Source organism: Nyctereutes procyonoides, unplaced genomic scaffold, assembly GCF_905146905.1.
Source record: "Nyctereutes procyonoides isolate TBG_1078 unplaced genomic scaffold, NYPRO_anot_genome, whole genome shotgun sequence".
NCBI lineage: Eukaryota > Metazoa > Chordata > Mammalia > Carnivora > Canidae > Nyctereutes > Nyctereutes procyonoides.
This window is the reverse complement of record NW_026575042.1, coordinates 50,506,727-50,524,634: the sequence shown is the minus strand read 5'-3', so window position 1 is coordinate 50,524,634 and position 17,908 is coordinate 50,506,727. Positions and strand designations below refer to the sequence as shown.

Genomic DNA, 17,908 nt, shown 5'->3' with positions numbered 1-17,908 from the left:
AGAATATTTGTAAGAATGTCTGTTTTACTGAAAATACCAGAAACCATCCATTGTGTGGCAATGTGGACTTGATCCGTTGTGTTTGCAAAATGATTGCCACAGACCTTTACCTTCCCAAAGGCAGCAATCATCACAGACACCCACCCACACGATTTCAATAAGGCTGCTTTTGTTTTCAAGTATTTTTTTCTTCATCCTAAGACAGTATTTCCAAAGAAAAGGGTAACCGCATTATGTTTTATTACGATTTTTGGAATGATTTTGCAGATGTGAAAGAGAAATGGCAAGCTGCCCCAGTCCTGCCTGCTTCCTAGATCTCAAAGGCTTACGGTCTGGGCTGCTCACTTGAGACTTTGCTTAGGGAGCTGGCCAAGAGCTTTCCCAGCCGCAGCTTCTCCCAGGAGGAGGGGTGGCCTGGAGCGCAGACCCGTGTGCTGGGGCCCAGAGCCCCTGAACTTACGCTCCCTGTCCTCGGTGGGAAAACATCACCAACCCTCACTTTAGTTTCGTAACACCTTTCAGGGAACCAGTCTTTCCTGGGTGTTATTCAAAGGAAAAGAAAAAAAAAAAGGAGAGGCTGACAGCCAATAGCCAAATGATTATTTTTTATTGTAACGAGGAGCGTTCTCAATATTCCCAACACACATAGGGAATGGTGGTGTGACTCATCACTTCTAAACCACAGTTCTGAGACCTTATCTCGTGGGATGCCTTTGCACTCTTAGGATCGAGCTACAAGTTGTGTGTGTGCACGCACGCATTTACACACATGCACACACGAGACGTACCGAGAGGCAGACTTCTAAGAGTAACAAACGTCAAACATCCATTTGCTGAGTCTCTCTCCCTACACTAACACTATAAACCTCGTTGCTTTAATCACTGGAACACAAAAGCAGGCTAGGATTTATAAAAAGTAGACGCATGGTATTTATACTGCCTTTCCTCACACCAAAGGAAACAAAAGTGTTTTTGGAAATAAATAGCTTTAACTGCTTTACAAGTGGGGAAATGTTAGCACAGAGAGGAGATGAGGCTTAATTAAAATATAAATATGGAAGTGAACCAGTGTTTTTTGTAAGAGGATTGGTGGTGGGTGTGGTTGTGTGCAACAATAAACCCAGCTTGTTGACTGGGCAGCAATCCATGAATTGAAAGCTGATTTTTTTCTTCCAACCCCCTGTACCGCTTACTCCACTGCTGCAGTGATTTGGTCACGTGTCGATCTGACTACATGGAGGAAGGCAGGGATGGGTTTGTTCATCTCAACATCTCCCGTCCCGACACAGTGCTTGCCACCGAGCCACAGTGAAGGAGGAATCTAAGCAACCAGGGCTCGCTCGACGGGGTAAAAACAGATCTCTTCAGTATTTCAGACTGAGCACAGATGCCACCTCCTTATTCCAGGACAACTTTGCCGACAGTCCCGTGAGGCTCCACGGTGCTTGTGAATTCCACACTGTTTCCCAAGGTTCAGTCCCAAGTTACTCCGTGAAGATGGGGACTGTCCCCTTCCCTGTATCCTCAGGATTCAACATAGAGCCCAGCACTGGACTAGATACTCAGGAGATAATCTCCAAGGAAAAGATGAGCTCTTCTGCACAGATTAGTGGGCTGTTACTTTTATACCTAAGTCACAAAATTCTCTAAATTTTCTTAAAGCCTATTTCTTTGCCATCTCGCAATGCTGTGACCATTTTACAGGTAATGCCAGGGGTAGGACTGGTCTGTGGGATTGGCCCTGAAACCTCCAGCTGGCCTGTTTGTTAATAATGGATTGAAACTCAGGCTGCAGCTATAAAGCCATGGACAGAGGAAGTCACATTTCATCTCTGGACCTTGTCTTGGAATCGTTTAGCACCTAAGATCACTGACTATTGTAATTTAAACTTCAGAATCTTTGGCTCAAAAGAGCAGCAAAGGGATCCCTGGGTGGCGCAGCGGTTTGGCGCCTGCCTTTGGCCCAGGGCGCGATCCTGGAGACGCAGGATCGAATCCCACATCGGGCTCCCGGTGCATGGAGCCTGCTTCTCCCTCTGCCTGTGTCTCTGCCTCTCTCTCTCTCTCTCTCTCTCTCTCTCTCTCTCTGTGTGTGTGTGTGTGTGTGTGACTATCATAAAAAAAAAAAAAAGAGCAGCAAAATCTTTGATACTGAAGCTGAAATCTCTAGTAAACAGCTGAAGCTAAAAAAATCTCCTTCTGAAATGACACTGTGATGTGCAAAACTCTAACGTGAACAGCTGGAGTACTCGAACTGCCACTCTTCCCCCACCTTGATTCACCTGAGTCTGCATGTTCCTATTTTCATTGGACAGAGGGGGTACATATTTTTACGATTTTTCTATTAGCATTTTGCTAGCAACAGGAAAGACCTGCCCATAAATTTTATTGCACTATTTCTTTCTTTTTTTTTTTTTTCCCCCACTAGTTCATTTCTACTTAAAAGCTGCACCCCTGGTCTGCTGATCAGACTTTGTTGATCTTCTGTTATGGCTCATTGCACTCAGTCAACAAACATTCACTGAGTGCCTGTCAGGTGCCAGGCTCTGTGATGAATTGCCTGAGTTTCAGTGTCTGTTCTAGAGATAATCACAAATCTCTGTCCTGTAACTTGAGAAGCGTTTTGTATTCGGGGTCCCTCCCTCCATGACTGCTGCCTAACGGGAAATGCCCCTAACAGTGGTGCGTCACAGGAGCTGGTCAAAGCGCTTTACATTTTGGGCCACTGTCATTGCTCTAACAAGTTGGTACATGACCCAAGCTTGGCGTCTTCTCTGGACTGGGGTCACAAAGAAAGATAGCTCTCTATTCTGCAGTTTTCCCACTCCTGGCCTCATGGAGAAGACCTGTTTGTAGTAGAAGACACCCACATGCAGAGAAAAACAGAGATGGAGAGTCTTGACAACGTACAGGTCTCTGGTTGGAGTCAACCCTGAGAGCATCCCCATTCTATCCTTCGCAGCAAGTGTTCATCTGTTCTCCTTCTTCAATTAAATTCATTTGAATTAAATGCTTTTGTTTGCAACTAGAGAGTTCTAAGACTCTGTAAGAAGTGTTAATGGAGGGGCACCTGAGTGGCTCAAGTGGTTGAGCAACTGCCTTCGGCTCAGGGCATGACCCGGGGTCCTGGGATTGAGTCCCCGCATGGAGTCCCCACATCGAGTCCCCACATCGAGTCCCCGCATCGGGCTCCCCGCATGGAGTCTGCTTCTCCCTCTGCCTGTGTCTCTGCATCTCTCTCCGTGTCTCTCATGAATGAATAAATAAAATCTTAAAAAAAAGAACTGTTAATGGAAAAATAGAGGAAGATGTAAAAATTCAGTTTTATAAAGTGAGGACAGGCTTCACAGAAGTGAAGACAGCCAAGCTTTGTCTTTAGAGATGAGGAGGGTTTCACAGCAAGATGAAAAAAGGGCATTTCTGGGAGGCAAAGGAGAGTACAGTGTATTTGGATGAATAATACAGTGATATAATATGGGGAGAGACAAGAATGGAAAAATGGGCACGACTTAGATCCCAAGGTTATTTCCTTGAATGCTTTTCTGTGGGGTTTGGGTTTTGTCCTATACGGGATGACTGGGAGGGAACAGATTTTAAGCAGGGTTATGATATGGTCAGATTAGTCTTTAGAAAGATAACTGATCACAGTGATGGGTAGTTGACAAAAGGGAAAAATAAATAAGTGAAGACAGGAAGCTATACTGCAGCAAAATAGGGAAGAAGTGATGGTGGTTGGAACAAAGGCTATGCAGGGGATGGGCCACAGAGTTAGGAAATGGCCTGGAGGAATGGGTGCCCCACTGGACAAGGCCGAGGGAGGAAAGGAGGCAGTCTGACATAACCCTTGGCTTCCGACTGGGATGGCCAGATGGAGGGTGGAGGTACTGCTAATCAAGAAGGAAGGGCAGGTTCTAGGGGGTGATGATAGATTCCACTAGGCATGACTAATGCCCACGGGGGATGCCTAACAGACATGTGAAGAAGTAGCAGAGTCTAGCTCAGCAGTGAAGACATAGCCGGTGACAAAAGGTCTGGAGTCACTGTGAGGGCAGTGGGCCAAACGCAGCCTCCCATAAAACCCCCAGGTTGTATTCCTTTCCAAGCGACCCCTAGATAGGTGTTTTTCACACTGTGTTAATTTACCTTTCAAATACAAGTTCAATACTTACAACGGCATGAAACATCAGTATCTACTTTATTGGTATAATTTACAATAACTAATGTGAAACACCAGCCATTTATTTCATTTAGAGTGGGAGGAAGTGAAAGCTGCTAACTTATTTATCCACTTGCCTAGTTCTCTTTAATTTTTTAAAATATTTTATTTATTTATTCATGAGAAACCCGGAGAGAGAGGCAGAGACACAGGCAGAGGGAGAAGCAGGCCCCTCGCAGGGAGCCCGGGATCCCAGGTCACACCCTGAGCTGAAGGCAGACGCTCAACTGCTGAGCCGCCCAGGCGTCCCTCTATCTTTAAATTTTTTTTCTTCAGTTACTAAGTTACTTTTAATTTTTTTAAGCCAATTTTATTTTATTTTTCATTTTAAGTAGGCTCCATGCCCAGTGTGGGGCCAGAACTCACGTCCTTGAGACCAAGAGCCGTCTGCATGCTCTACCTCCTGAGCCAGCCGGGTGCCCTGCGAGTGGCATTGCTAAGGGCACGGATATTCGTATAGAAAACACTCAGGCTAATGACTGAGGAAGCCCTGAGAGTCCAAGGAGCTCTAGGGACCTGCTTCGTGATCAGATAGAGGCTTTTCAGCTGTCCAGAGTTCTTCATGTTTATTGTTAAGGATGTTTCAGTAGATGTTAACTTTATCAAAGTCAACAATAGAAATATTTTTCTGAGTTGCCTTTTGGATTTAGCCACCTTCAGTCTTTCGTATCTATTTATTATTATTATTTTTTTTTTTACTTTCTCTTTTTGTTAATGCATTTGTGAAAGGTTTTTGTTTTTTAAGCTGTTTGTAAGCTTTTTCCAAACAATGATGGAGGTCAGTCTTACACCCCAAAAAAGTACAGCTACTTCTTCCTCCATTAAAAACCTAGATTTGCAGGGAAACAAAAAGGTTTTTGAGAGAGATACACTGAGAGCCAGGAAACCTGGGTTCTACTATAAACTCTATTATGAGTTGACGCTCTTGGATTGTTATCTGACCTCTTTATGCTCGGTTTCTACAACTGGAAAGGTTTACCCTCTTAGAAGGATAGTCTGAGAACCAGTATATGTGGAAGTACTTCAGGTTTTTAAAAATGTCTCTGAAGGGGGCACCTGGGTGGCAGGTTAAAGCATCTGCCTTCGGCTCAGATCATGATCCTGGGGTCCTAATCGGGCTCCCTGCTCAGCGGGGGAGTCTGCTTCTCCCTCTGCCTTTGTGTGCTCTCTCTCAAATAAATCTTAAAAAAAAAAAAGTCTGAAAGAATGTAAGACAACATGCTTAGCTATAACTGATTAAGAGTCATCTGTATCCATTTATCTTTGTGTAGATTAAAGGAAATGAATAAAAATGCTTAGCTCAGTGCTTGGCACATAGTAGGTTCTCGGTAAAAAACTGCAATTTTCAGTGCTTCCCTTTCTTATTCACTCTTTTTGCCTTTCTCTTTTTATATCTTAAGATGCTTTTAGCTTTTCCTTGCTAACTTATTTAAGCTTGGTTCAGAACATTCTGCAATTTTCAGAAGCAAGACCACAATTAATATTCTAGGATAATTATGTTTTGTGATAATGCCAAGCTAGAAATAAGCATGTCACCATGCTTTAGGAGATATTTATATTATATTAGAGAACAAACTAGCTAATAGGTCAACTGTAACAAGCAGAAAGAGTGGGAGACCTAGAACCTTGAGACAGTTCTGATTAGTGAAGCACATAGTGGTCCCAGCAAGTTGATTACAGGGTTGGTGGTTCAGGCTTAATGTGAGCTGTTCCCCTGCTAACTTTGTACTGACGGAGGCAAGAGGATGTGTCAGACTTCTTCTTCGGGGCCTTTGCCATGTCTGAATTTTAAAAATGCCAATATTCTCTCTCCTTTGACATTATCATTTGTGATTCTAATGTTATCACACGTTGTCTCAAGTTTTTAAAAACAGACATGTACTCCCTCCTTAAGGATGTGTGAAGTACTCTCCAATAAATTAATCATTGAGGTGTTCTAAATGGAAGTAATTTTTGTCAATGATGCCAAATATCTCTATGCTTCAGAGAAGAATTTAAACTGTAAGACTCCGTGGCTAGTTGATCTCTTGAGCTGGAGTGACAGAGGCCACCTTGGCTGAGCATCTGCTTCCCAACCCTCCCTCTCACCCCTCACCCCCACACAGTAAACAACATCAATCCACCTGGAGCCCTACTCAGCTAGGCTGGTTTGCCCCAATTGTTTGAAAAGTAAACAAACAAACCATCCTCTTGAAAAGAGATTTTACATTTCATCAGTTTCAAAGGAGGAATGAAATGCCTTCTTTAACGTAAGAATAAAAGCATAGGGATTTGAGCCCTGTAAATCTGACCCAGGCACCCCCGGGCAGTTTCCCCAGCCCCCAGACAGATTATGAATGCCTGATTGATGCCTGGCCAGGAGCAGAGCCTCCCCGGGGCCTGGGGGAGCCTGCCTGAAGACACTGGGCTGGCCAAGGCCACGCGCTGCCTGGGCCAGGAAGCCACAGGCTGCTGCAGAGCTGTTCTGTCCAGTCTTCCATCCTCTCCCATCCCCAGAACTCTTTTTTTCGAGAAGTGGGGGAAAATACCTTCAGCGAAGCTCTAGAACTTTCAGGCACTCCATTTCCATATTTTCCTGAGATGATTCCACAGGCAAGTGGAGACCATGTCATTGCTCCAACTCCTACAGAAGGAAAAAACTGAAGAAGTTGCTAGTGCAAACTGAGATCAAAAGTGTGGGAGTGTTTAAAAGAGAACTTGTTAGTTATGGGAAAACAGCTAGTCAGTTAATACCAGCATACATCTTTCCATTAAAATTTGGTTATTTTTATAAACCAACTGAACTTGTACTGTAGGTTATAGGGGGCAGGCCTTGTTTTCAGGCCAAACAAGCCTGAAACAAACACTGACTTGCACAGGAGAATGCTTCAGTGCTTCACTTGTCCACGGAGTGCCTATATAGTGCCTGGTACATAGCAGCACAGTGCCGACTGCACAGTAAACACACAGCAAGTGCCAGCAATGATAACGATTGGGATTGCCGTTCAATTTTTTATTCTTTTTTTTTTTTTTCGTTTTCCTGCCCCCCCCCCCCTTTTTTAAGAAAGTTATCTCTGGACATTATTGTGATACATAAGGCTGAAAATGTGGCTTATTCATGTTTTTTGGATGTACAAGAATTCTTATGTATATGTTATTTCTTTCCTTTCTTTGAAGTTGTTACATCTACCTACACAGACATGTAGGCTAGGCTTGTCAGGCATTCTTGAACTCCCCATATCTAACTTAATTTCAGGCACAGAGTAGAAGATATAGATGTATCTATCCATAATTTTTTTTTTTTTTGGTAAGGCAGTTATAATCTAGTCAAAGATGCATGCTTTGGTTAGAGAAGTACCCAATGAAAAAAATGGGTCTCTTCATTGTTTCTGCCCTTCTTTCTGTATGCATTTTTTGAACACTTACTGAGTACAGTTTAAATACCAGTCACAATTTACAACTGCTTGGATTTCATCAGTAATACTCTATAGACTACCCCCATAGGCACATCTGATTCTTTTACATTCTCTGAAATGAATAGTCCTCACAATTTCTATGTTAATTAGGAACATTAAGGAAAGCATTTCAGTAACATTTTTTTCCAGATCACTGATACTCTTATTGTTAAAAATAATCAGTAAATTTGATTGTGAAGATTACCTATTTTATGGTAGAGCTCTGGTAACTGAACCTCCACTTTCTCTCTCTGAAAAAGATGGTACTCAGCTTGTTCACAGACCGGTGGGATCATATTGAACTGCCTTGCTACAGAATAGGCTTCCTAGGGAGAAATAAGATTGCAACTGAATTTATACCCATGAGAAATAAGGCTGCTCTGTGATTCGTATGCATGAGAAAACTTAGTTTTAGGAAAATCAATACAAACCAAGATGCCAAATAATAAACAAAGTTATGATCATCAATTTCACTAAGAACAATATCAAATGTGGGAAATCCTTATTATTCTTTGGGAGGGTCTGGATTGAGTGAAGTCAGGGCAAATTAGTCAAGCTGTGAATCATAATAGTCCATGGCAATACCCATAATTTAGGTTCCTAAAGAAATAAAACTCAAACTAACATATAAAAATGATGAGTCATTAGCATGTTAGCAGTAGAGTCCTTTAATACAGTTTTTAAAAAAGGAAGCCAGGTTGTTTTGTTCACGTATCTCCTTAGCTGGGAAGTCCACTGTATCCTCTTGCCCCTGAAGAACACGCTAGACTATGATTCCTGCTAGAGACCAACACCTTCCCTGTTGTATTCTGAGCTGATGAGATCCAGCCCCATATCCATCTCTGGAATGACAGAATGATCATAGCAGTCTAATGTCATGGTGATTGTTAGGAAAATTTGCAAAAGGTCTTGTAATTTACATCTAGTGCCTGAAAAACAGTTAAGTATTTAATGGCCATTTAAAAATAGAAATGAAATTACCATGATCTCCATGGCGCTCCACCGCGAGGTCCCCCAATACATGGCCATTCCTTGGTTTATCACATGTGTCATGGCTCGAACAATTTCTAAGGAAGGACAAACAGCATTTCATTAGTTTCTCTACTTTTCAGACATATGTAATCTTTGTCTTTTTTTTTCCTGTCCAAACTTTGAAGTTTAATGGCATTATTTGTTTTATTAATGTAATTACTTTGACAGTGGTGACAACATGATAGTGTAACATGAAATATTGATGGTTTGGAGGCTGCTGGTACTTTTGGGTAAACCAGCTTTCCATTTTCAGTTTGCAGCAATACTACTAAATGATCTTAAAGACATAATGGTCATTTAAGTTCTTCCTTTACTTTTATTACTTCATGGTTGCTGCCCTGATAAAAGAACGTATGATTAACCTTTCTCAAAACCTGGGTACCTTACTCATCAAAGTGAGAAGTAAGAGGAAGCATTTATTTTGACTTTGTAGACTGTAAGGTCATTGAAGATAGAAGGCCTGTCTGTGTGTGTTGGATTTGCAGAGCTGGGCCTCACACAGGGTGTCTGTGCAATAGAGATGACTCAACAACAATATGTTTAGCAGAAAGATAAACATATTAAATGCTGTACAAACAGCTGAGCCACAGCGGCTCCCAGCCCACAATGGCACACCCTGTCCTTGACCATTTCAAACTAAATTTTATTCTGAGACATCCATGTAATGCAGTTCACCAAGGCCTGCTTTATGGCTCCGCGGAGTTTGCTCATCAGCTTCTTTCAGCTTGACATCACATTTCCTAAACAGGAGAATGAATCCTTTCCACAGGGAGCTGGAGTTGAGCTAATCCTCTTGGCACCAGCTAGATTGGATACAAAACCAGAGAGCATGGAGAGTCCAAGTTCAATGGCATGAAAAGTCAAAGGCATGGCTGGGTTTCTTCCACAAAGTGGCTCAAACACCCAGCATGCCAGGTCATTTGACATTTTCAAGGGGTTGCAGGGCTCAGACTTCTCTGTGTCCTACTAATGCCTGTAGGGTACATGTCCTTCAGAAAAATCAAATCCTTTTCTCCAAGTTGAGTCAAGGTGGATGTGTTCTTATTTTATTTCTCACCGGCAAGGACTATCTACATTGGTAGGGAACATGATGTGGAGCAAGACAGCCAGGGTTAGGGACTTGGCTTCCTTGCTTGTTTGGCTGTTAAATTGCCCTTTGGTATCTTTGTTTGGAAGATGGGAATGCCTTTACTCACCACTGTCTACTCAACAGAGGTAGAATTTGGCTTATAAGAAAAATATTTTTCTTTCTTGAAGAAAAGACTCCCAAAATCAGGTTATTACTCAGCAACTAAAGCTACAAGCTCCTTTCCCTTTATAAAGCAAATGAGATACAAAAAAGTTCTATAAAGTTCTATGAAACATTTTCTCTTTATTCCACAACTAGACATGAGTGCCTATGGTGGAAATTTCTGGAAGTAGAAAGCCATTATTTATACCTCTTCCCGGGGCACTTGGGTGGCTCAGTCAGTTAAGTGTCTCCCTTCAGCTCAGGTTGTGATCCCAGGGGCCCAAGAATCAAGCCCCTGGGAGCCTGCTTCTCCTTCTCCCTCTGTCTGCCGCTCCCCCTGCTTGTGCTCTTGCTCTCTGATAAGTAAATAAATAAAAACCAAAAACCCTCTTCCCAGAAGCATTTGCTCGCATTCGCTCTGCTTGGACCCATCCTCCATGGTTACCAGCCCCCTCCCTTTCATATCCTATCTCATTCAGAGTTCAGGGGCTCATTCCATCAGCACTATTTATTAAGTGTCGGCAGCACTAGGTGGTGGGGATTATTGTGGTGAATCAAACATGTTGGTAAAAGCTGATGAGGTGAACAGAATAAATTGAACCCAAGATATGATACAAAACCAGAGCCAATGCTTCTGCGAAGAGGGTACTGATCGGTTTATTAGCTGTATTAAGATCCACAGCAGTGGATGAGACCATGTAAGGGGAGCCTGCCGTGGGGACAGAAAAGGTTCTACAAGGCAGCACAAGAGTCAGAGGCCATTGCAGGGTTCTGGTTCTTCAGCAGCAGAGGAACAGGAAGGAATCCAGGGCATGGGATGTTTCAGAATCAAGAGCAGAGAGTTCCTCAAGAAGGAGCCGTGCCCACAGAGTGGAACACTGTGAGCACTCAGAGGGTACAAAACCGTGTCCGCTGGCTTCGGCGCACATCGGGGAGGTCCCTGCAGTCCATGAGAGCCATCCCAGCGTCAGTGCTGCGATGGGAACACAGCCAGGCAGGAGCAGATGGAAGAAAGGGGTGCAGTGGGGGGGGGGCAGGGGAGGACAGGCTTTAGATGCAACCTCAGCAGACTCTTTCCAAGTTTGGAAGTGAATGGAGCAGAGAAATGGTGCAGTAGCTGAGCAGGTACCTGGGTCAAAGAGGTGTCTTACTTTACAGCTGGGAGATGTAAATTTTTTTTATACTAATTTTATTTTATTTTTTTAATAAATTTTTTTTATTGGTGTTCAATTTGCCAACATACAGAATAACACCCAGTGCTCATCCCGTCAAGTGTCCCCCTCCGTGCCCGTCACCCACTCACCCCCACTCCCCGCCCTCCTCCCCCTCCACCACCCCTATTTCGTTTCCCAGAGTTAGGAGTCTTTATGTTCTGTCTCCCTTTCTGATATTTCCCACACATTTCTTCTCCCTTCCCTTATATTCCCTTTCACTATTATTCATATTCCCCAAATGAATGAGAACATACACTGATTGTCCTTCTCCGATTGACTTACTTCACTCAGCATAATACCCTCCAGTTCCATCCACGTTGAAGCAAATGGTGGGTATTTGTCGTTTCTAATGGCTGAGGAATATTCCACTGTATACATAGACCACATCTTCTTTATCCATTCATCTTTCGATGGGCACCGAGGCTCCTTCCACAGTTCGACTATTGTGGACATGGCTGCTAGAAACATCGGGGTGCAGGTGTCCCGGCGTTTCATTGCATCTGTATCGTTGGGGTTGGGAGATGTAAAATTAAGCCTGTACGCCCCTGAGAGTGATTTGAAAAGAGGGAGTTGCTGATGATCCTGGCTGGGGCTGGGGCAGGAGGAGGACGGAGACCTGATGAAGGGAGATGGAGGACGGGCGCAGAGGAGGCCGCATCCACATGGCAGGACTCCGGAAGGTTTGCTGAACTCCTCGTGGGAAGACATGGGAGCTCCCACTTGATGAGTTCTGTTCTTAGTAGGTCAAGTGAAGAAGAGATCGGTGTTGAGGACAAGGTGAGAACGAACGGTTCTGAGTACGACGGACCGCTGCTAGACTCTCCGAGGCCCCAAATACTTTAGTTGGTGATAATCTCTTGCTCCCTGATTGGTTGTGCTTCTGGCTCTGCTGAGAAGGGTTTGGCCGAATGAAGAAAAAAACTCTAGTAGTTCTTACCCCTGGACGAGGCTGTCGCACTGAATGCAGGGGAAAATGGTTGGAACACTGAGGGGCTGCAGTTGGAGACTCATGTTGCCACAGATTAAAAATTAATGAATGCTAAATTTGTTTTAATCTAACAACCCCCCCCCCCCCCAAGCTGTTTAGCTATGCAGCAGGAAATTGCCATACTGATGGCTCCGGTGGGCTTCTATACGATTCTACTATTAAAGGACACAAGAGGGCAGCATTGTTGAAAGAAAAAAAAAAATCAGTGGGGTCTCGCGGGTTTTACTTCTGTCTCATGGAAATACCTTTTAAAAGCATCATGGATTCCAGGTGGGAAAACGGTGTTAGGAAGATTACTGTGTGCCTCGCATGCACCTGCCTTTGGGAAAAGCCCTGCAGGCAAACATGATTAAATCTGGCAACCCAGGTCTGAATATGACTCCTCGTTTTCCGGGAAGCCTCAGCACCAGTGCTGCCCTACTGGGACTGCACATGGAAACACCTGCGAGCTTTACAAACGACACTATCTGACCTCCACTGAAGTTCTTTTTTTTTTAATTTTTTAAAAGATTTTATTTATTTATTCGTAGACAGAGAGAGAGAGAGAGAGAGAGAGAGAGAGAGAGAGAGAGAGGCAGAGACACAGGCAGAGGGAGGAGCAGGCTCCACGCAGGGAGCCCCACGTGGGACTCCATCCTGGGACTCCAGGATCACACCCCGGGCTGCAGGCGGCGCCAAACCGCTGGGCCACCGGGGCTGCCCTCCACTGAAGTTCTATTACACCAGAATCTCTAGGTGAAGCCCCATCATCAATACTTTAAAAACTCATTCCAGGCAATTCTAGAGAGCAGCCAGGGTTTAGAACCACTGCGTGCGTCTATGCCAATCCTTGTGAAGTGTAGCCCCTGGAGCAGCAGCATCAGCGGCAGCAGCACCTGGAAACTTGTCAGAAATGCAAATTCCAGGGTCTAACTCTAGACCCACTGAATTTCAAATTCTGGGGGTTGGTGGGGCCCAGCGGTGTTTGAAGCAGTCCTCCAAGAACTTCTGGTGTGTTCTGAGAACCACTGCTTTGTACCATTCCCAAGGAGGCCATTTCAGGGTGTATAAACTTCCTCTCTACATTTCCTCTGCTCTCTCCTCCGAATGCTTCATGCTGTAACTTAGCCTTTAATTATTTGCTTTAGTGCACATGTGAACAGTCACTATGCATGCGTGCGCACATGCACTCACATGTAGACATACACTTTGGTATAAAGTGAAATCCCCCGAGGAATTTGATGAAAAGGCAGAGGTCAAGATCCTAGCCTACTGCAGTGAGCCTAGGCCTCTGTGTTATTTTCTTTAGCTCTAAAATCCCAAAGTTTGAGAAACACTTTCCAACCTATTAAAAAACTTCATTAACTTTTCCCTATGTGCTCCTTTTTGGGTTGAAATAATCATTATTCTGTGACCCACAGGCCACCAGAAGCTCTTTCTCCCCGTATTCTTAGCACACAGCTGGCCTTCTATAAATGCTTCAAGTCAATTGTGTTCCTGTAAGGATTCCATTCTCTCATTTGTAAAGTGAGGACAATATTGATCCTGTGGATTTTTCAAAGCTTGACATGAGATTAAGTGTGCGTATCAATTTGTGAATCTAAAATTGTAACCCAAATTGAGTAAGCAGCAAGCGGATGTGGTCCTAGCTGTTTCTTCTCAAATAGGCTCAGATTCTAAGTCACAAAAAAGAAAAGAAGTTGACATTCTTCTTTAGTGACATAGGCCATCTTTGTTTTCAAATATGCATTTTATGTTAAAGGACTTAATAAAACTGTTTATTTTGACTGCAAAAAAATCTGTTGATAAACGTGTTCATTTTTTTAATTGGCCCTCTTACAAAAGATAGTTGCTGACATTAAACTGTTTTTCATGGGAAATGTTCCTTTGAGCTTTGAAAGTTGTAAGCAAATAGTTATACTGCATGAACAGTAAACAATAAGAACTACAGATAAAAATATGCAGAAATCAGTGTTTTGATAAAATAAAATGGACCTAATCTGGCCATAGTGACACAGAATGATAAAAACAAAAGAAACCTTACAGATACATTCCACTGTAATTTCCTCTTATTCTAGAGGAGGAAACAGGCTACAAGTTCATGGTTTTAAGGTATAATTAAAAATCTGAATATTAGCAATTATAGATATTTCAAATATGCTTACAAAATGTGGAGAGTGAAATACACAAAATAATAACCACACGATAAGGTGGGACTGTATGAAATTTTGTTCTCCTGTTTTCCAAGTTTCCTGTAAAATTCCTATAAATGTGTTATAGTTTTATAATACAAAAAGGAAAAAAAAGAAAAAATTCCCTATCAAGCAAAGGTATCATTTTAAAAACAAAAACAAAAACATTTGTAGATTAATTCACAAATATTTTTAACCAAATGAAATTGCCATTTTTAGAGTTCAGAAATGCCTGACTCTTGGCAATGCCCTTCACGTGGTTCAGCCTAACCGCTAGTGGATCCTTCCTTTTTTCAGAGGAGAGGACCACGGTGGAGGCTGAGACACAGGTAAAATGTAGGCACTTGGTTTCATCCAAGGAATGACAGAGACTGATAATAATAAAAAAAGGTCTACACTTGGGCACAACTTTTACTCCAACCCAGCTGTTTATTTAGCTTCCATTGTTTATTTGCTTATGTAACTTCAGAAGTTTGTAGTGGTGGGTTTATAATGGAGCCTCTTTGTGGCCTAGAGGTTTCTCCTTCCTTTATCAATCCTTTATCCTGGCTGAGGAGAATCCTCTGTCGGTGCTCAGCTGAGTGTCTGGGACAGAGAACTATCCTCTCTCACCGGAGTGCAAATTTGTACCTCTAAGTGGTACACCATGTTTAGCCTGAAAGCTTTGCTGAGAGTTGAGGAACGCCCGCCTTCCTCTGCCTCACAGAGCACACACCAGGATTCGGGAGACACTGGTTTTTGTGCCATCACTGTCACGACCTTGGGAACATCCCTCGAGCTTGCTGGATCTCCGTTTCCTCAACACAAGTGAGCAGACCCATATTAATTGGGCACATAGGTAATCTTTCTAAAAACGGTTTTGGTGGATAGTATCTCAACCCTCATTTCATTGGTGAAGAAGCTGAGGCTGAGTGACGTGGGCAAGTCCTCAGCAGAGTGTCTCTAAGGCCACTTCTAGCTTTGAAGCTCTGGAAGGCGTTGCATATTGTGCGCTGTGAGAGAAGGTGGGTTGTGGACAGAAAAACAACAGGGCGTTTACTTAATCCCACGGTGTGTGTGAACATGAAATGCCTTGTGTGTGGTTATAGCCATCCGTTTGCATTGAACACGTGATGACCACAGCTCATGATGTATATGAATGATTTGGGAACTGTAAGCTATCTCTTTGCTTCCTTGAAGAAAGACTTCAAATTTGATCATTCTTCGAAAAAAAAAAAAAAAGGAGGGGGGCAAAAAACAGATTGTGTCTGCACCTGACCTGTTGAAGCTCAGAGAAAAAGTGATCTTCACAAGACAGTTTACAAAGAATAAGCTTTCTGGATGAGGACATAGGCCAAAATGATCAGAACAGACTCGATTCAAGAGACTAGGAAGCCATACAGGGACTGAGCCATGTGAGTAAACTTCAAAGTAAGCTTTTTCAAAACTCTGACCCCAGAATGGAGTTGTGTATCTCCAAGGACGGTGCACTGTCCTCACCCTGCAGCTACCCTGTCCCTAAGGACACTGGTCTGAAGAGCCTCTCTGCTTTGCCACACGCTGCATTTTCTGGACCCAAGGCACTTTGAACTGAGCCTCTGAGATTGCCCAGATGTGATTTCTGAACCTTACTCTGAAACGGGGAGTAAGTTTTTGAATGGGGACACTTTTAGTCTTTGACCTGAAGTCCAAAGGTCCTAAATAAAAACAGTAGTTATTCCTAAGTTCCAGACTGAGTCATTGGACCACTTACGTGGACAAGGTTCGGCCCTCTTTGGCATAACCCCCACCTTGAAAAAATAAATGAGTTGAGGTGGAGGCTGAGAGAGAATGTAATTGGATTTGAGTTCGGTGGCATTTCCCTACCTTCCCCTCGACCTTTCACCTCATCTCAGACTGAAAAACACTCCAGAACCAAAAAATTCCATTTGCAGAACTTGCAAATAAGAGCAGCTCTTTGAAGTAAGAGCCTTAAGTTGCCGTGACTCTTCCCTAACGGACAGATGCTGCTGTCCTGGGGACACGGCTCATTTCTTCTCAGCCCCCCCAGGGAGAGCGGGGAGGCTATGTGACACTGCATACTTGGACTTCTTCCTCCGCCAGACATGTGCTCTTTAACCCTCGCCAAAGCGCAGTTGGTCATTTTACACTTCCGGAAGATTGGCCAAGCAACTTGCCTAAGGCGATGACATAGCTGTCTTATCTTTCCATCCTGCTCCATCCTCACTGTTTCCCTGTAATCCTCCAATCTGTCCACTCCTGCCTGCTGATACTCTCCAAGAAATAATTATGCAGAATACAGATCATAAAAAAAAAAATCACACCTCTTCCTTCAATGTACTCTAAATGTGGCCCCAACTATTTTCTACTAAACTATCAGTTTGTAATACCTATTTGGTTAATACTAAATAGTAGGAAAGAGATTTCTAATAAAAAGGAGATAGTGTCTACAATGAGTACAGTGTAGTACTGTTCCTTTCTAAGGTTTTTTAAATTTTTAAAAAAGATTTTAGTGGGGATCCCTGGGTGGCTCAGCGGTTTAGCACCTGCCTTTGGCCCAGGGCATATTCCTGGAGTCCTGGGATTGAGTCCCACGTCGAGCTCCCTGCATGGAGCCTGCTTCTCCCTCTGCCTGTGTCTCTGTCTCTCTCTCTCTCTCTCATTAATAAATAAATAAAATCTTTAAAAAAATAAATAAAAAGATTTTAGTTTAGAGAGAGAGTATGTGTGGGGGAGGCAAAGAGAGAAGGAGAGAGAATCTCAAGCAGACTCTGCACTGACTGAGCATGGAGCTCAACCCAGAGCCCAACCCCACAACCCTGAGATCATGACGTCGGCTGAAATCAGAAGTTGGGCGCCTTACCAACTGAGCCAATCAGGGGCTCCATCGCTGTTCTTGTACATGTCAAATTCTATAGTTTTTGTGAACAGTGAAATGAATTCTAATTCACTTAAAAATACTAAAAATAAGAGTAATCTCGTTGCCTTAAATTTTGTCTGGAGCAAGGCAAAGCACAGATTTAAACAAATAAATATAAGTGAGCTGAAATTCCAGGGCTGTGCAAATTTCCTAGATACGTAACTTATAATCTTCATCTGTGAAGCTAAAAGTTATATCATCAGTGGATTGCAGGAAACTGGTCTTGTAAGGTAGCATCCTGGGGTTTCCTCTGACAATGTTATTAGTCTTTAGTATATGTGCTGCTGAAGTGAGCACATGTTATTAATCTTAAAAAAAAAAGGAGTTTTTATAGATTTGGGTCTTCTCCTGATGTGGGATCTCTCTCTGATAAAAATGAAGACATTAAAATTAGAAGAAAGATTTTCTTTCCTTCTGCCATAAACTTTTAAAGTTTTGCTCTTATCAACTAAGTCCCACAGGTTTTATCCTAGAACATGGCTGTCTTTGTCTGGGTTGTTAAAACAAAAATACCATACGTGGCTTAAACAACATTCACTGCTCACAGTCTGAGGCTGGGAAGGACAGGATCAAGCTCTGACAGATTCAGTGTCTGCTATTTCACTGTCTGGTCTGTACACAGACATCTGTTTGCTGTGTCCTCACAGGTGTGAGGGAGATTGCTAGGATCTCTTTTATAAGGACACTAATCCCATTCATGAGGACTCCACCTCATGACCTAAT

The 17,908-nt window shown here is 43.1% G+C and overlaps 1 protein-coding gene across 4 annotated transcripts in view; it reads right to left on the bottom strand.

The window, feature by feature from the left end:
• Nucleotides 1–17,908, bottom strand: part of KCNAB1 (potassium voltage-gated channel subfamily A regulatory beta subunit 1) — a 332,464-nt gene that overhangs the window by 10,646 nt on the left and 303,910 nt on the right. For all 4 annotated transcript variants that reach the window (XM_055321088.1, XM_055321090.1, XM_055321089.1 and 1 more), the window contains exons 9-11: nt 8,632–8,717; nt 7,856–7,976; nt 6,745–6,839 (exon numbers count right to left, since the gene is read on the bottom strand). In XM_055321088.1, the coding sequence (XP_055177063.1) occupies nt 6,745–6,839; nt 7,856–7,976; nt 8,632–8,717 (302 nt within the window). The remainder of the gene's footprint in view (nt 1–6,744; nt 6,840–7,855; nt 7,977–8,631; nt 8,718–17,908) is intronic.